This window comes from Gymnogyps californianus, chromosome 14 (assembly GCF_018139145.2).
Source record: "Gymnogyps californianus isolate 813 chromosome 14, ASM1813914v2, whole genome shotgun sequence".
Lineage (NCBI taxonomy): Eukaryota > Metazoa > Chordata > Aves > Accipitriformes > Cathartidae > Gymnogyps > Gymnogyps californianus.
The window spans coordinates 15,140,045-15,158,504 of record NC_059484.1 but is presented as its reverse complement, the minus strand read 5'-3'; the positions used below and the strand labels follow the sequence as shown (position 1 = coordinate 15,158,504).

At 57.5% G+C, this 18,460-nt stretch overlaps 1 protein-coding gene across 5 annotated transcripts in view; it reads right to left on the bottom strand.

The window, feature by feature from the left end:
* Nucleotides 1-18,460, bottom strand: part of CAMK2A (calcium/calmodulin dependent protein kinase II alpha) — a 30,929-nt gene that overhangs the window by 270 nt on the left and 12,199 nt on the right. Inside the window, exons 4-17 of one of the 5 annotated variants that reach the window (XM_050905512.1) lie at nt 16,769-16,823; nt 16,372-16,437; nt 14,767-14,839; nt 14,284-14,386; nt 13,612-13,695; nt 12,877-12,971; nt 12,335-12,457; nt 11,466-11,549; nt 10,034-10,080; nt 8,138-8,168; nt 3,804-3,836; nt 2,665-2,713; nt 1,265-1,340; nt 341-435 (exon numbers count right to left, since the gene is read on the bottom strand). In XM_050905512.1, the coding sequence (XP_050761469.1) occupies nt 341-435; nt 1,265-1,340; nt 2,665-2,713; nt 3,804-3,836; nt 8,138-8,168; nt 10,034-10,080; nt 11,466-11,549; nt 12,335-12,457; nt 12,877-12,971; nt 13,612-13,695; nt 14,284-14,386; nt 14,767-14,839; nt 16,372-16,437; nt 16,769-16,823 (1,014 nt within the window). Of the gene's footprint in view, nt 1-340; nt 436-1,264; nt 1,341-2,664; nt 2,714-3,803; nt 3,837-8,137; nt 8,179-10,033; nt 10,081-11,465; nt 11,550-12,334; nt 12,458-12,876; nt 12,972-13,611; nt 13,696-14,283; nt 14,387-14,766; nt 14,840-16,371; nt 16,438-16,768; nt 16,824-18,460 lie in introns of all 5 variants that reach the window. The other 4 variants (XM_050905511.1, XM_050905514.1, XM_050905513.1 and 1 more) reach the window with 4 other exon arrangements.

Below are 18,460 nucleotides of genomic sequence, written 5' to 3'. Positions count from 1 at the left end.
GAAGGAGTTTGGGTGGCTCTTGCCCAGGGCGGCAGCAATGCGGGAAGGGGAGATGCTTGGGTTAGGCTCTCTGCTTGGAGGGGCTGAGTAAATGCCACACAGGTAGGTTCAGGATGGGTCCACCTAGAAAGTAGCTAACCAAACAACTCCTCTGAGTACAGCCCGGCCCCAGTTGACCTAACAGGCTTGATTCACCTCCTGCTGGGATCTTCCAGATCAGCCAGAGATGCTCCCAAAGCCACCCTTACCCTCCTCTCTCCAGCAAGCTGATGGAGATCAAGACACAGCCGGGCCCATGGGAGGTGGGAAGGGTCCCTCGGGAGGCAAGGGGGCTGCTTACGGTTTTCAAAGTAGAATCGGTGGAAATCCAGGCCTTCCACAAGGTTGCCCAGAGCCTCGGGCTCGAAGGCAGTCATCCCAGGGTCACACATCTTCCTGGGGAGGCAGGGACAGAAAAGGGAGCAGTTATCTCACTGCTTCTGGCATGAGAGCCTGCAAAACCCAAACAGCTCGTGCTCGGGATGACTCCGTCAGCCTGAGACCAAGGAGACCTCTACACCAGCAAGTAATTAAAGCAGAAATCTGACCTCATCCCTGCACTCTGCATGAAGCCCACCCCACCTCACCTCCAGCCCACTGACTGCAGCCAGGACCCCAACGAGGCAGGGTGAATTCTCCATCAGTCACCGTCTCCAATTAAACCACCCTAAACACTGACGCCTTCTTTGTAAGAAAGAAAAACAGCAGGGAAAAACTCATATTCTCTGCTCTATATCAAAATATCCCTGCTGCAATTCTCTGAGGCAGGGATGAAGACCTGCACTTGCTCAGACATGCTAATTAAATAGGCCTTGGACACCGAAGAAGTGTACTCTGAAGAGCATCAGCTCAGCGAGTAGAAAGCAGTTACACTTCCAAGCAGCCTGTGGCAATCTGGATGTAATGGATACCATGGATGCAATGTTCCTTTTTCCACCACAAATCACGTTTACAGTTATTCATCTTTCTGCAAACCAGAAAATAGGCTCACCCATGACAATGAGACCAGAGAGATGTGGTCAGTTTAGTGTGAGAGAAGCATCAGGTTTGGAAACTGATGTCCCCTGCTTCTCTTGGATGGTCTCCATGCCCCACCACCATGTCAACCTGGTCACCCTGCCCTGAGCAGCAGTAAGACCTCCCGGGCTGCATTGTCACAGTGAGAGCACCCGCTCCGGGAGGCTGAGCCCCCACCCTGGCCCAAACCCGCACTGCGCACACTCACGTGTAGGACTCAAAGTCGCCATTGCTTATTGCTTCGATCAGCTGCTCTGTGACTTTTATGATTTCTTGCTTCCGTACTGTTGATTTAAAGAGAAAAAGAAAATAAAAGGAGAAAACAAACCAGAAGTGCTGGTGTTGCAGTATCGGTGAGACATCTTTTTCTCATTAGAAACAGACTGCAGGATGTTGGGGGACATTGGAAACTGTCGAGGGAAAAAGCAGGAGAGCGACTTGGGAGAGAGATGTGTGGAAGGGCTCTTCACCCCCAGAGAGGAAAGACCTCCCAAGTCAGGGCAAAACTGAAAACCCTTGTATTTTCCTAAAGAGCAAAAGGGTTAATCCCCAAGTGGTGAGTCGCCCTCGGCCCAAAAGTCGGCACAGCCTCGTCTTGGCTGCAAAGCCGTGCCAAGCTGGGACCTTCTAGCCCGTAAACTCACAGCAGGGGCCAGCCAGAGCAAGCTGGACCAAGGATGCTCTCACCTCCCTCTGAGATGGGAGGAGAGAGTCTCAGCTGGGAGGAGGACAGGTGGGTGACATGGACAGCCACCCCAGAAGACACAAGGAGGGACCCCGCGAAGGGCACGGCACCGTGTGTCTGCTGCTGGGCACCCTGGGCACTGCCGGCTCATCTGGGAAGGGACTGGGCTGCGAGAGCGGGTTTGGCTCCCCGGGATGCAGGAGGAGCTGTCAGAGGTAACCCTGGGCTTATTAACAAGGCTCTGCTTCAAATGCAAATCGGTGTCATGCTTGGCTTAATTTTTTTTGTGTGTTGTGGCTAATGAAAGGAGAGGGAGCACATTCCTGAGAGTCGTTCAGAAAGGAGGAGAGGGACCCCCATCACTTCCCGAGCACTGCCTGCCTCTGTGTCGGCTCTCAGGGAGCCCTTCCCCAGGAGGACAAGTGTCCCATTAAGTCTCACGTCAGGCCAAAGTCCATCTTGCTTTGTGCTGAGACCGCTCCATCGAGAGACTTTACAAATTAGCACCAATAAATTATTCCCTGAGTTATTCTTAGAAAGCTGGCTCTGGCAGGCGGGCGGGAGGGAGGCAGGGATTTCCCCTGGAGGCTTTTCCCAAAGGGCCATTTATTTTGGAGGAGCAGGCAGCCGGGCTGCTATCCCTGCAGATTTCTGCCATTTCCACACCTGCTTTCAGGGAACATCCCTGGTTTTGGGAGCCCCCCCCCCCCCCCCGCCTCGCCAGCAATGCCCCAGCTGCTTGTGGCAGCAACCCAGCAGTGAAACCACCTAAGGAGTTAACACAACTTCTGAAGGGCCCCAAGGCAGCTCAATGGTGGTGGGTTTCACCGCAGCCAATATCTCATTAGGGGTGGCCAGACTAATGACCCCAGGGCACCCCTCCGAAACAGCCTGCCCACCTCCCTGGGTGCCCCTGCCAGTACCTTTGGTGTCTTCATCCTCGATGGTGGTGTTGGTGCTCTCCGATGATTCCTGAGCAAAGAACAGAAAGGAGAGACAGGACGGTGAGAGGGGTCTTCGCCCCACCCCAGACAGAGCTCGTGTGTTCGACAGCCCCCCGAGTCCGACCCCACAGCGCTCGACTGTGCCAACGGACAGAAACCAAGGAAAACGCCAGCAGGTCCAACCCGTCCTCAACCACAGCTCTAGGGCAGCGCTGGCAGAGCCCTCCCTGACCTCCACCCCTTGTAGCCAAGGGCACAAGAGCTGGGCTGTGGAGGGTCTCGTAGGAACGGCGCTGCCTTTCCTACCCGACACCTGTGGGGACAGAGACAGGGGCAGGTCCGGGGGGGTTTGGTGGGTTCCTAGGAGCGTTGCTGGAGGGGCAGGGAGAGGGGCTGTGCAGGGGTGGAAGACACCATGTTGACTGTACGATAAAGAGAGAGATGTACAAATTAACAGCGAGGAGGAGCTGGGATGAGAAAGAGGGGACTGTGCAGGAGTGAGAGAGACCACACTGACCGCAGAGTAGGGAGAGAAATGTACAATAAAACAGAGTGCTTCCAAGACCCACATGGACCACCGAAGGCTGAGACACAGCTCTTTCAAGAAACAGCTGAGCACTACACAGATTTGGGGTGGAGGGGGGTACTGACCCCCCATTTCTCTGCAGGAGCCCCATCAAGGCGACTCTGCTAGCGGAGCTAGAGCAATGGCTCTGCTAGCTCTTCCCAGCAGAGCCTTGCTTATGTATTACCCATAATACCCCGATGTAGGTTGGCAAGGTGTCCCATGACCATACAGTCCCCGCAGAGGCATGGAAGGTGTTTCTCCAAGGCTCCTTGGACCGATGCAGCCTGCAGACCTGAGTCAGGAGAACTGGGAGAAACGGCATGAGAACCCATCAGCAAGAACCAGGGCTGGCTTCCCACCAGCTGGTGGCCAGCAAGTGCCTGCACCAACCCTGTTAATGGGGTTTGTGGGTGATACGGCTTTGAGGATGTTCCCTCCAACCCCGGTGTCCCTTCTTCCCTACCCCGAGGTAACTTCCAAAAACGGGGGAAGCTGGAACATGTGGAGAGGCCCAGCAATATCGGCATTGAGGAAGACGAAGGACACTCACCATTAACTGAACGCTGGAACTGGACTTTCTTTTCTGGAAAAACAAGGAGAAGAGATGGAACAGGAAGAGACACAGAGTGAGAAAGGCAGAGAGCAGCACGTGAGAGGCAGCAGCTCCTGAGCCACCCTTCGTGGTCCTCGTGGAGGGGCAAACGAAAGGCGCTGGGGGGCAACCTGGTGCTCCTGTAGGGACATGCCGCTGGCTGTGGTGCTGGTGGTGCCATGCCAGCTCCCTCCCCACCTTCCTGCTGGCACCTTTCTCTCCTGACCTGCCACAATCTCTGGTGTTGCTCATCCCAAGGACCTGGCTAGTCCAAAAGGGAGTCCTCTAGGAGCCAATGACCACTCTGGTGGCTTTGTGACCAGGCCAGCAAGCTCACAGGAACAGGAGTGGGACACTGAAAAGCTAAGGCAGCTCCACCATCTGTACAGCCCTGTGCCCGGTGTGAATGCCGTACTGATGTTTACAGACTCTGGAGCTGTTCTGGGTGCATCTGCCCATGCTGCTGACTAGTGTGGAGATGCTCAATTAGCTTTGGACCTAGACCACTACTAAGCTGGCTGGTTTAAAGCCAGCATGGCTATTGCTACTTGACCCTGCAAGGCAGGCACGCTGTGTGGGAAGCTGTCCTGAGCGCAGCTCCAGTGCTTTAAATCAGGACAAGTCTCCTCCAAAGAGAAGACCTTATGCATGCACATATTTATTTCCATCCTTGACAACTACCACTAGGCTTTAAGGCTTTTGGGTTGGATGACCCCATAGCCACGTTTCTGCTTGCAATCCCAAACTACTTCTGGACTCTCCTTCCTTGCTGTGCTCTGCTCCCCATCTCCATCTTTAATCTAGCCAGGAGAATGGGGGATGTGCACACCGGCCTCATGCCCTTTCTCCACCTCCAGCTCCCAGAGGATGAATCACAGCGAGCGACTGGGAACACCAGTGTGCAGGAATCAGAAGCTGCACTGCCAAATAACACAGTGTTTTACCAGCGTATTTAACGAGGCACCGGCTCTGCCTGCCCTGCAGAGGGAAAAGCAGCACACACAGTGCAAATCTCTTGGAAAAGTCCATGGAGCGACCCGTTAGGGAGCATGGGTGGGCTGCAGTACAAAAACTGCTGATATCCATTCCCCCTCATTGCTCCTTTCACATCCTAACTGGCTCCCACCAGCATCGTCACTGAGTTTCCCCCTCTGCCGGTGTAGCTCTCCCCTCCCTCGCTAGGTCCTACGTTAATCCTCGCCCCTCCTTCACCGAAACAACAGATGTCCTAAAGGGCAGAGTGAGCTGCGGTATTTCAGAAGGAACCTCATGGGAAACGGAGCCGCCAGAGTCGGGCTGTCTGCAGGAAGGGCTGACAGCTTCTGCTACCCAAGGACATGAGACGGGGCAGTAAACTGCAGAAATTTCAGACGCAACAGAATGCAACACAAAGCAGTGACCGCGTCGAGTCTGGACATACAGTAACAGGATGCAACACGGGGCAGTGGGTCATTAATTTAGGACGGGACAGGATGCGACATGGGGCAGTGATTTCATTAGTTTACAATGTGACGAGATGTGACACTACACAGGGCAGTGAAGGTATCATAGCTGCTGGGACCAGAAGACCTCCCACAGACCCCAGAGCAGGGCTCGAGGGGGATTTTTGGTCCCATGAATGCTTTTAGTAGGGGAGGAACCTCCTTGGGAGGGTGAGTTTTGAGCCCTCTGAGCCTGGGCTAGCACCATCCCAGTGCTGGAGGGCTGTGCGGGCAGGCTGGAGGGCAGCACCAGCTATCTGCTGCCCACCTGCGTAGCTTTGGGCAGGAACGGCAGGGGTGGCTGCCTGGGACCTGCCTGCTCTCATGGGGACAGTCAGTCCAGCAGGTTTCTCCAAATGGGGACCCAACTCTTCCGACAATGAACCACACCACGTGGCCTGACTTACAGCCCTGCTCTCAGCAGGCAGGACCGTTCCCTTCCCACCTTCCCACCCACCCAAGGCAGGTTTCCAGGCTCCTGCCTCGCTTTTCCAGCAAGACAGAAAGAGATGAATGTTGCCCAGCAATGCCCTGGCACCTACCACCTGCCCACGGTGGCCATTAAAGCTTTGTCCAGAGCACTCAGCGTCCTTTTGCGCCTGTGAGGGGGTTACGCTGCAAGTCCCCCTAGGCTGAGCAGGTGAGTGAGAGGTGGGAATGGTAACGCTGAAAGTGGCCAACACAAGCAACCTGTTGGGAATGAGCCTTCCTCTACTTTGTCTTCTCCTCGTCTACCTTCCTGGCCATCTAGCCAGGCTGTCTTACCTCCACTTGTTGGAAAGGGGGTGATAGGAAAGCAAACTCATTCTCCAGATCTTGTACATGCTCTTGAGCTGAGTGTTGGCTGGTAGACTGCACTCAGGATGAAGCCTCACTCACTGCTCCCCTCTCACCAGCGAGGGGCTGAGGACTGGGGATACAAACCAGTCTCTCTGATCCCGCTCTGAAACCAGACTCTCCTTGCTGAGTTTCAGTGACGGGCCAGAAGGCTGTTTACCCAAACTAGCTATTTTGCTACGACAGCAAGTGCCCCTCTTCCCAGGACAACATCCATCCTCAAAGCTACTTTGAAGACCAAGAGGGAGCATCGTTAGCAAGTTGGGCTGGCAAGTGGTCTTCTACCACCACACCATCCCTGCGATGCTAGAGATGAAATTCAAGGCCGTCCCTTTCTGCTGGAAAATTAGATTCAGGACTGTGCCTGATGAAGCCTCTCCATCCTCCAATCTCTCCTTTTACAGCTTAAAAACGCATCTGATTGCCCTCACTTGTGCTCCAGCAAGTCCTACAAAGTCAGCTCTACCTGTGGTGTCACTTCTCAGGTGACTCCCAGAAGCAGCTGGGACCTCAGAGCAGCAGAGGACAGGCCAGCAGTGGCTCGCAGATGAGTTGCTGTGACTCCCGTGGGACCTGTCCCCTCTGTGCCAGCACTGTTGTCCAAAACTAGCAATCCTGTCCTGGAAGCCACGTGACATACACGTGACACCATGGCTCAAAGCAACGTCCACTCATAGCAATGCAGGCCATCAGCTTCATGTTGCAGAATAACGCTGCACGGCCAGAACGGTCTTTTGTGGAGCTGAGCCCAGATTTGGAGGGTTGTGCACGGGCTCAAACCTTGCAGGCTTGGCCTGTCCCAGCCACTGGGTCTGGAAGGAGTGGGAGAAAGACAAGCCATCCCCAGACCTGTGGCTCCACTGACCATTTGGACTGAGGAGGGAAGAAGCCAGCTGAGGGCTCTGCTCTTCCAAAACCCTGTGCCCCTCAGAGCCCAACACCTGGGTGCCTATGAAAGGGCCAGAGGAAGAAGAGCGGCCATGCTGCAGTCGGGCTCCCAAAGCTCTGCCTGACACCTTGCACCTTGCCCTGCGATGGGGGATGTGATCACACCAGCTCTCCCCTGCTGAGTGATCGCTTGTATTCATGAAGGGAACACGGTAAGGAGAGAAAGACCCTCACATGGGCCTTTCCTTCCTGCAGGAGCAGTTTGACAGAGCTCGCTAGCCACTGTTAACCACCACATCTCTGTATCATCAGAAGAAGCTGCTCGGCAGCAGGATTTTGTTGCCTCCGGGAGCCACCTTGTCCTGGAGAAGAGCTGTGGCCCCACCTCAGAGAGGCAGGTGAACCTGAGGGCTCCGCAGCCCAAAAAACAAGGTCCTCCAAGCACTGGCTTGTTTTTAGAGCATCACTAAGCCATTTGCTCCGTCAAGCATCACCAAGTTCGTTTGCTCTGTCTGCACAGGGCGCGGGGGGCCAGCAGTGCTGCTGAGAGGGTTAAAGGCACCCGTGTGCCACCCAGCAGCACACCAGGCCTTGGGGATGGGATGGGACAGGAGCTGGGGGACAAGCCCAGCCCCACCAGCCGCAGTGGGACGCGTGCTGGGGCAAGTGGGAGATGCAGCCGCCCATCTCGGCGGACGGCTGCTGCCAGGCTGAAACCGTGGCTCCGGGCTGCAAAGCTGCCTCCCCCTGTCCCCTGTCCCCTCTCCTGGTCCAGCCTCTCCCCCTCGCTGGGGGCTGCAAGGAGCGAGCGCATTTTGCAGGCAACGAAACAGCAGCGAATTCCCCCCACGCACCCTTCCAGCACCAGCCCGCTCCCCTCGCTCGCTGCCCTGCAAAGCCTCCTGTGCACTGCCTGTCCTGGCAGGAGCCAGGCTGGTGGCACAGGGACACACCGGGACAGCCAGGCCAACAGCTGCCCTTTAAAGCGCAGGGTGCTGCAGGGACCGCCGGCAGGGCACAGAGACCCCCACCGCCACCCCAGCAGCGGAGGGGCAGGCAGGAGAGGGCAGCAGGGAGGGGGCTTACCTTCACGCCGTCATTCTTCTTGTTGCCACCGCTTTTGCCTCCTGGAGAGAGGAGGAAGGAGGTTAAGAGAGCCAGACAGGGCACCAAGACCAGGAGGCCGAGGATCAGCAGCATGGTGCCGGGTGGCAGAGCGGCAAGACCCCGCGGGACCGGCCAGTGGGTTTTGTCCTCTCTCCAGCAACCGCTGCTGCAATCCCCACGAGCTCAGGGGTGACCTCGCCGGCACCGTCCCGTCCTGCCCCAGCAGCTCTCGGCCAGGGGCATGACCCGTCTCCTAATGTCACGCCGAGTCCTCGGGGCAGCTCAGAGGGGGCCGGCGGGGCTGTCCGGCGGCAGGCGGGCTCCGGCCCGGGGGTGCTGGCAACCGAGCACGGCACAGCGCGGTGGAATGGGCTGCCCGCCTGCCGCCCTCTAATTTTAGCCCCATGCTGCCGGGATCATGTGCTGCCGGCCCGCCGGCCCGACAGCTGCAGCCCACATTTTGACAATGATGAAAAGCAGACGCCTTCCCCAGTGCCCACCTACCGCTGCCGGCACTGCCCCAGCCCCCGGGCTGCGCAAGCCACCCCGCTCCCCCTGCACCCCCGGAGCAGGGTGGGATCGGTGGGGCTCAGCCCCATGCGGGACTCCATCACCGGCTGGCCCTGCCGTGCTGCCGGGCAGGGGGGACTGGCAAGCCCCTGGGCTGTGCGTGGGACGGGCAGCACTACGAGAGATGCTTTTGAATTTCCTGCCCTTTGATGCTTTGTGTCCGCCGCGTCTCCTGGTGCGGGGCCTGACACCGGATCCCCCCAGCTGTTGGACTCCTCCAGCCCTGCCGCACGCTGCCCACAAGTGCTAAATGTGTCAGCACGATCCCCCCACGACAAATGCAGATACCAACCCTGGCCACAGCCCTCTCCCTCGGCACCTGGCTGGGCCAGCAGCCCCCATCTCCTCCCTGCCCACCTGCTACACCTGACTCCTGGGGTGCCTCGGCAAAGCACCCCGAAACACCCATCTAACACCAAGCAGCTGCCACCAGCCCGCTCAGCCGGCATGCCGGGCTCGGCTGGCTTGTCCCACCGCTGCAGCACCTCTGCCGGGGCCGTCCCCAGCACTCAGGAGGGCTGGAGGTGACAGCGAGCGGATGAGCTCTGCAGTCACCTGGCTCCTTTTTGGTTCCATGCCTGGGAATCGCTGGGACCCGCTGATCCCTGCCTGTGAAATCCCAGCTACAAGGCTTGCTCTGAGGCAGCAGAGTATCCCCAGAGGGGACAGCTCTTGGCAAGAGCACTGGGGCAGGGAGGCTTGTGGCTGCACCGAGACCTCTCCCGGTGCGCAGGCTGGGCTGCCGTACTCTGTCCCTGCTCCTGTGTCTCCGTGCAGCCCTCGGGATGTAGGGAGGCAGGAGGAGAGTCAGGGGCCCTGCAGGATCAGCGCCCTCCTGCCTGGGGAGAGACCTGAGGGACCCTGCTGCCATCTGGCTGCAGTGGCACCCAGGGACCTTTCTGACACTTTCATGGTGCAGAGGATGCTCTCCCTGAGCCACAAACATCTCCAGGAGGACACAAAACCAGCTGCCTTGAGCCCTGGCTGTCCCCGGCACCCGCATCCCCACCCCGGCACAAGCCAAATGGTTGGGCACATACAAACCCCCAAAACCTAAAGCTCTGGGGACTGCTGTGCTTCAGCCAGACACCTTTTCTCTTGCACCCCAAGCCAGCAGCCAGCCTGGAGGTGCCAGGTGACCTGGTCTGGACCACCACCCAATACCACACATCCCAGAGGCACCAGGCTGCAACTTCAGCCCCCTGTGACACCCGAGGCAAAGCCGGCTGTCCAGGGACCCTATGGGTGTGCTGGTTTTGCCCTGGGCACCCTGTAAGACAAGGAGATGAACCCCAGAGACGGCACCTACCGGAGAAGTTCCTGGTGGCCAGCATGGTGGTGAGGATGGCTCCCTGAAAGACACAGAAAGCAGAAGGAAAGGGCGTGCTGGGCCCCGGCCCCCCGCACCCCTGCCGCTCCCCCCAGCCCTGGGGGAGGAAAGCCCTGCTCATCACCTGTCCCCCAGCCACCTCGCTGGAAGGAAACTGGCCCACGGGCTGATATTCTCCTCCTGCCATCAAAAGCAGCCCTCGGTACCCGACTCCGTATCCCCAGCACCAGGGCGTTGGGTTGCATTCTCTGAAACTGCCTTCCCTCCAAGATTAAAGGGATATTAAATATCCCCAGGGCGCATTTCGGTCTCATTCTACCCTGCCCTAGATGTAGCACGACTCCACTGACCGGGGCTGGCAGCTGGCGGCAAGGGGAGCCACCGGGAGCGGAACCGGATTTAATTGCAATTAAAGCCGTGCCAGCTAAGAGCAGCCAGGCAGGGATTTTTCATGGGAGCCACGCAAAGATCACCACCGCAAAATAACATTCATAAAGATGCTTCCCCTTTTCCAGCTGACTCTACTAACTAGTTGCTCAGCAGATAATGAGATTACTTTGGACTAATTGCTTACAGTAATGGATTACTATTTTGAAGTGTATGCCTGAACTAATTTGATTACTTGTCTAGCTGAAAAGTAATAATAGTTTATAGCCAGTTTCTTTTCTTGATAATCTTGTTAGTAGCCTGCAGCTGTACTGCTCTGTGCCACATCGCGTTCAGGCCTGGAGCGCTGATGGCTCTGACTGCGGCACAGATCAGCGCCATCCCATTCTGTGTCTCCAGCTCTGGAGGAGGCATTGCAATTTCCAGAGCCCATTCCCAGCGCCGTGCTGCCAGCTGAGGCTGAGCAGCACCCGGGAGATGGGTGCTTCAGGGAGATGCTCCAGCTCGACAGTGAAGCCTGGGGAGATGGTGATTTCAGAGGGGGTCCAGGCTGCGGCACACAGCAGCATCTGAGAAGGGAAAGCCTGTGGGGCTGCTGGTGTGGGTGAGCCAGAGCTTTTTGCCTGTCTATGGATCACTTTGTTCCTTGGCTGCAAAGTGGCTTGGTCATCAGGCGAAGAGGTCTCACTGTGCCTCTCAGATCCATGTCCTGCCCCAAAGAGGAGCTTTTGTTGACACTGACTCCAGTGGGGAAGTCCTTGCCCCAGTGTCCAGGGCAGCTGTGTGACTCAGTGCTTTCCTTCACCATGGCTTTCCTCTAAGCACTTGGGAACCCCAGCCAGATGCAGCCACCACCCCACTCGGTCTCTTTTCCCTTCTTCACAATGGGGATCCCCAAATGTCCATCACCCCCATACCGCTGACCCAGAGACACCACCCTGTCCTTTCCCACACGGGGAACAAACCCATGAATGACCTGATCATGCATTTTGCAGCCAGCTTGGAGAGTATGAGAGTTACCTTCAGCTTCCTCCGGGCGTTGAACTTCTTCAGACAGTCCACCGTCTCCTGCCTGTGCATGCATGACGCCACGGTGGCACGGTGCTGGGAGGAGAGAGATACAGCTCAGAGCAGGTGCCGAGGGGGAAGGGGCTCCCCTGGCTCCGCTCACACACACACACACACACGTGTGCAGTCTCCTGCGGCTGAGGCATGGGCTAGAGCTGCCTGCAGCAGCAGCAGCAGATAAAACTTTAATAGGCAGTGGGAGATCGCAGCTCTGGAGTCAGCAGGATCTGTGCTGGTGGTGGTGGGGTTTGCAGGAAGAGCTGGCTCCCCCCTGAGTTAACCTCTCAACTGACCGGCCACATTTAGCAGTGTGCTCAGGGTTTGCACGTGGTGTGGGGTCCCAGGGTTAAGCCCGGGGACTCCTCCTGCCTTTAGGAGCTGATTCAGAGTGAGAACCGGCAGCTGGAGCAGTGGGGTGCAGCGAGGGGTGGGGGGGATTGCTGCTGGGGTGTATGGATGGATAAACATGAGCCTGCTCCCACCATCCTTGAGGAAAGGCCCCCCCCCCAGTGCAGCATGACACCAAGAAACCAGCCTGTCCCCACCAGGGCTGGGAACATGTGTGTCCCTCCCATCACCAGCTCCCCTAGGACATGCTGTTTGCATTCACAGTCTGGGCTTTTCTCTGCTGTAAAGCCTCGGGGAAAAGGCTGCTCTGAGAGCACTGGGAGGAACCATGCCAGGAAACCATCTTCCCAGGATGGAGAAAAGAGCCGGACAGCATGTTTGATAACCTGTGCTCCCCAGTGAGATGTTCCCCCCTTGTGAACCTCCACATGTCTAGACCTTTGACCCCAGCTGGTGAGTGCCACCAAACTCACCGATATCCAGGGGTGCTTCAGAGCCTCTGCTGCCGTGATGCGCTTGGACGGGTTTATGGTCAACATCTTGTTGATGAGATCTTTCGCCTCAGGAGTGACCGTGTCCCACTCAGGGGAGGGGAACTGCCAAAGCAAAGGGACCGGGGTGAGAGATTGCAGGGAGCAACGGAAGGAACAGAAGCCCCTTTGCACTTAGGTTGGTTCTCCCGCAACCCTTTGCTCCTGCCCATGGGACAGGTTGGAGAGACAGTAGCAACTGGAAAGAGCTGCCAGCTGGAAAAATGGAGAGCAGAGCTGGAGGGAGAAAGGTGGAAGGCCCAGGACAAGACCTATCTGTCCTGCAAAGTGGACCTGAAACACGCCAGTGTGTGCACCTGGGCATGGCAGCTTGGCCAACCCTGTGACCAGAGCAGAGGAAAGAAACTTGCTCCTGTCTGACTGAATTTGTCCTGGTTGCTCTTCTGGAGCAGCAGACTGCAAGGTAGGGACAGCAGGAGACAGGCGAGACTGTGAAAGGGGGTGAGCAAGACAAACCCACTCACATCATAAGCCCCAGCCTTGATCTGCTGGTAGAGTCGGTGCTGGTCTTCATCCCAAAAGGGTGGGTACCCGACCAGCAGGATGTAGAGGATGACGCCTGCCCGGGAGAAGAGACGTGGGATCAGTGGGAGAGAGTTCATTGCTGGAGGTATGAGCAGACCCAGCCTGGGGACTGGCCCAACTCAAGCAGAGAAACTGAGAAATTAGGGAAACGGGAGGATTTGCTCCCTGATTAAAAAGCAAAAGGCTTGCGGGTGGGTCCAGCTCCATGCTGATGTGCTCAGCGGCTGGGGAGATATGTGGCTGATCCAGACACATGGCTCTGGCAGCCAGCGTGCACAGCCTCAAGCCGGGTGCCCCGGCAGGGCTGGGCGATGCCTCCTCCCCATCATAGGTGGAAGAAGGCTCCCCTGTGGCTGCAGCTGCGTGGAGCCATTGCCTGACTCCAAGGGCACCACAGGGGAAAAGGGCCATCATCTCCCCTGCCTGAGGGCTTTGGGTGCATAGCAAGGAGGCTGATCCTTCAGAGAAGGGTGCCACTGGACTGGGAAAGAGGGTGCTGCTCAGGGGACAGCCCAGGGTACTGTGCCACCTCCCTCTCGGGTAAATCCTTCTCCCTGATCTCCCTGAGACGTGTCTAGTGACTGCAATTCAGGACATGCTGGATGAACAGCCTGCCTCATCCCATGCAGCCCAGCCCAGTCCACTCCCAGCTTTTCAGCCCCGGTCTGACTTACCGCAAGCCCACAGGTCCACGGCTTTGCCATAGGGGTCCTTCCGGAGCACCTCGGGGGAGAGGTATCCCGGGGTGCCAGCGAAACCTGGGACAGATAGCCTGTCACGCACCGCCGGCAGGCAGCCCCCATCCCCGCACAGCTCACCAGCAGTGCCTGGTGCCCGGCCAGGCACCACAAAAGCCGAGAGCCCTGGCCCTGGCACACAGCGACCCGGTGGGACTGGCACCCTCCCTCCAGAAACCTCTGTGACTCCCGAGAGCAGAGCAAACCGTGGCTTTCTGCCAGTGGCAGCAGCCAAGCCCCAGGATAGTGATATAAGGCTGGAGTGCTCTGACGCGCACCTCCAGCACTTGGAAGAGGCATTCCTCCCCTGGGGTCTGCCTCTGTTGCCGGCTTGTCCAGCTCACCAGCACATCTCAGTGACTAACCGAGTCCCTGTGGAGCTGTTTGCCTGTGCCCTGCATCAACACTGGGCTGTTTCCAGCTGGAGCCATCAACCTTCTCATCTGCTGTGCCAGCTGCCGGGGCTGGTGCTGCCGGGCTGGTGCTGCTGGGATGCTCCCATAACCCAGGGTTCAGGTCCTGGGGATGTGTGCCCCTCCTGGAACCCCCCCTGAACAAACATGTCAATGAGGGCTAGAGGATGCCCCACCTCGGGCCAGTCCTACTCACCAAACCACGCTTGCTGGTCCCCCTCCACCTCGATGGCAAGGCCGAAGTCAGCCAGCTTGACAGCAGCACCCTTCAGCTTGGATGCCAGCAGCAGGTTCTCAGGCTGCAGGAGGAGACGGGGGTTGGCGAGGAGCGAAAGCCCCCCGGGGGCTCTGCTGTCACAGGGTGGGGGGTGCTTCCCAGCACAGCACGGAGGAAGGCCAGGGCTCTGGATGTGCTCCTCAACTGCTTTGTCATGCTGTGTGTCCCGGTGTCCCCGGATCCTTAGAGGACCATGGACTACAAGGACCTCCCTACCCCCTCTCCCTTGTGTTGTTTCACCCCGGAGCTGGTCTTTGGTCTGTGGCTTTCCAGAAGCCCTACATGGTGTTCCTGCCCGCTGTTTCAGCTGCTCTGGAGGACGCGGGGCATTGCTCCACAGGGTTTTGCATCACAGATGGGATCCCCACGTCCTCCCACAGGCCCTTCCCCTGCAGCTCCTACCTTCAGATCCCGGTGGACCACCCCCATCTGGTGGCAGTGCAGGACGGCCTCCAGGATCTGCTGGATGCAGTGGCTGCAGGAGAAAGGAGAAAGCTCACAGAAGTGGCCAGCAAGGCAGAGTTTCCTTAGACACTTCTACTCGGCTGCATTTCATCCCCCCTGCCCCTCTCCCCATCACGCTTCCCACCAGCAGCCCTGCCGCACAGCTCAGCGTCCCCCTCCACCGAAAGCCACACACCCATGGAGAGCAGTTGTAACCCAGTAAGACCCCACCAGAGTTGCTGGACGCCCAGTTGCAGCAAGCAGGAGCCCATGGGGTCCCCACAGAAGCAACACTGCGGGGGGGGAGCTGGAGACCAGCAGTGGAGTCACAATGCCAGCCCAGATTTGGTCTCCAAACCCAGGCAAAGCAGATGTTCTCCTCAGACATAGAGGTAACCTTCGCTTTGGCCCCATTTCCCTGGCCTCCTCTAACACGGGTGGCTCCTACTGTGTCTGTTCTCTATATATCTAATTCATTAAACCCCAGCTCTGCTGCATGCATGAGGAAGGAAGGGAAAAAGACTGAGGCGATGATCACTTCTGCTCCAAAACAGCTGTGTGCAAGGCAGAAGGTGTTTATTTACCTGTAGTTTATTTTATTTGTATGACACTAATAAGTGGATGGGTTGTAAGTGCGGGCAGTCCATTAAATGAGATTGCTTTCTGCCTAGAAATAAGGGATATTTCCATGCAGACAAAGGTAGCGTAGAGCTTACCACCCCCTCGGACATTTGTACGGGCTATGCTTACCCTGGGGGCAAAGCCAAGAGGCACAGTGATATCTGGAGACTGGAGAGGGCCAAATCATGTCCCCTCAAAAAAATGAGGCTAATGTTGTCCCCTGGCCGAGCTGCAAGGACCAAAGGGGTGGCTGAAATGGTACCCAGCCCCTTGCCTCTGCAGCAGGGTACCTGGAAAGTGCCAGCGGGAGCGTGGGAGGGAGTGGAGCTCCAGCACATCCTCCCACCCAGCCTGTCTTGACTGCTCCTCCGTAGTACTTTCAAGTGGTAAATGCCAGAGGAACACTTGCAAATGACTGTAATGCAGCTGCAAGGGGCAAGGGTGAGGACTGTGGGGTGTCTGTGCTATCACGCTCCTGGCTGGGGCACCAGCCTGATGCTGGGCTTCCTCCCTGCCAGCCTGGGGAGCCCCGCTGTCCCCTGCCTGGGCAGCCCCGATGCCCCCAGCCCAGGGAGCCTCGATGCCTTGCTCCTTTACAGGGAGGTCAGATGTGGACTATGCCATCAGCCTGGGGAAAGAGGATGCTGCAGGCAATGGCTGGCAGCTGCCTGGTTCGAGGCGGGGACCAGCTCTCTGGTAACACACGCACTTCTTGGCACAGGAGCTGAGTGAGTTAAAAAGAGCTTTTTTTTTTTTTTTTTTTTTTTGCACTACACATCTGTTTTATGAGTACGTGCTGCAGAGCGGCTGTAAAACACCTCCCAGCATGGAAGGAGCTTATGCTGCAGAAAGCCAGATGTGTAGGACCCTGGGAGGGAGCAGCTCGCAGGAGAAGGGGACAACTGCTGTCCCCTCCGCAGCCCGGCGTGTGTCTGTGCTCACCTGGCATCCGCTTCGCTGTAGTACTCCCTGGCCACAATGTCCTCAAACAGCTCCCCGCCGGTGACCCTGCGAGAAAACGGGGGGAGTCATGCTCGGCCATCTCAGCGCAGCTTGCAAGGGAGCTGGATTGATTTACAGCACACTCAGCCCTGGCAAACCCCCCCGAAATGCCGCTGCACCGTGCGCGGGGGGAGCGTTGGGGGTGCAGGGCAGGGACCTGCCCTCTGCCCGGCTTGGGGGACCCAAGCTCGGTTCAAACCCAGCCTGCAGGAAAGGCTTGGGTGAGGTGGAGGACAGGGAAAAGGTCGGGGGGGCTGCAGGGGTGCAGGGCGCATCGCCCCGGGATGGAAGCATGCAGCTGCCAGTGGATTAAGAGACGCATTTAACCATTACTCACAGGTCAAATATCAGGTAGTGGTGGCCCTCTTCGGAGATGCTGTCATGGAGCCTCACTGCAGCAGAGACAGAAGGGTTACGGGGTACGCCTGGCTCCCACCCTGCTCCCCAGGAATGCCTTTGCTCCCCTTTGGGCACAAGCAGGAGCTGGAGAAGGGCAGAGCGGGGCTATTCCTCCTCCCTCCTCCTCCTCTTGCTATGGCCGCTGGCTGGGTGGGGGGGGTCCCCACTCAACAGGGGACCCCAGCCATGGCCCCAGCCTTGGGCAGCGGTGCAAGGCTCAAAGGTCACATCCAAATCAGGGACTGCCTGGGGCTGGTGCCTGGCCGAGGTCCCAGGCAGCTGCCGGGCTATCTTGGGCGCTGGGCAGGCTGCAGGCACGGGTGCCACCAGCCTACCCTCTGCCCCATCAGGAGAGGTGCCCGGGCGCAGGGAGAGCTCAGCCAGGGCGCTGGGCTGCCAGCCCTGGCACCAATGGGGCTTTTTTTTTTATTTTCTGCTTGTGACCTTCCTTTTCTCCTTGGGAGGTCTCAGGTCAGGGATATCCAGGAATCATCGTGGGATGTGTTTCCTTTGGAGGAAGCGCTCTCCCTGTCTCCTCCCATGGGGCTGGCATCTCGCCCCACTCATCATGCCGAGGGGCACCCTCTCCCCTCGGGCATGTCTTGCCAGGTACAGCCGGGTGCAAACCTGCCACCCTGCAGCTGGGTTCTGGTTATTCAGGCTTAGATCCCTGCTCACAGCTTAGCAGGCAGCTGTGCAGCGAGGGGACAGGCACAGAAACAGGTAGGATGTATAAATAAAGACTGGTCCAGCATCCTCTGGCCTCCACATCATATTTTATTCTGATTTCCTTGAGGCTGTAAATATTTAACCCTTCCTCTCTGCTCACCTGGTTTCAGCCCGATACAACTTTCAACATCTTTGAGATCTTTGGAAACCAGAGAGGAAAAAGAAACGTTCAGGTGAGTGAATTTTGTGGGAATTTTTGCTCCTAGCCCATTTTACTGCAGCTAAATCAGTAAACATCCTCCACACTCGAGTCTGAGCCAGGGTAGATAACAAGCCCCAACGTCGAGTGCAGACGCTGCGCTGCATCGCTTTTATCTCGCAGGCCAGCAAACGCTGCTTTGCTGGTCCTACCCCTCCCTCGAAGCTCGGTGGGCAGATCCAGCCGCTGCTAAGAGCAAGCTGCCAGCGGCATCGCCTCACCCTGGCCAGGGCAAGGGGCAGAGGAGGTGTGCTGAGCTGGACGGCATCTTTCCTCTTGGTCTCTCTCATGGTCTTGTCTATTGACACAATTTTCTCATCTTATTCCTTGGTTATCCTTCCCCACTACCCGTCTCCATAGACATCCCCTGTGCTCTGACACTGGTATCTGCTCCCTGTTTTTCTCTGACACATAATCCCAGCTTTTCTGCCTTCCTCTGCTGGAAGAAACAGATTTCCTCCTGTTTCGTCTCAGCCGAGAGGGATTGGGGATATTGTGCCTGGGATTGTGCAGAAGCCAAAGTGTTCAAAGGAGGATTAGGCAAGTTCGGTGTGGATAGGGCCAGCGTAACTATAAGCAGATGGTCCGGATACATCCCCTGCTTGGGGAAGTCCCAATGCCCATGGCTGCCAGGAGCTAAGAAGGTATAAGAAGGAGCAGCTGCTCTAAATATAGCCTGGTTCTGCAAGTATCTGTTACTGA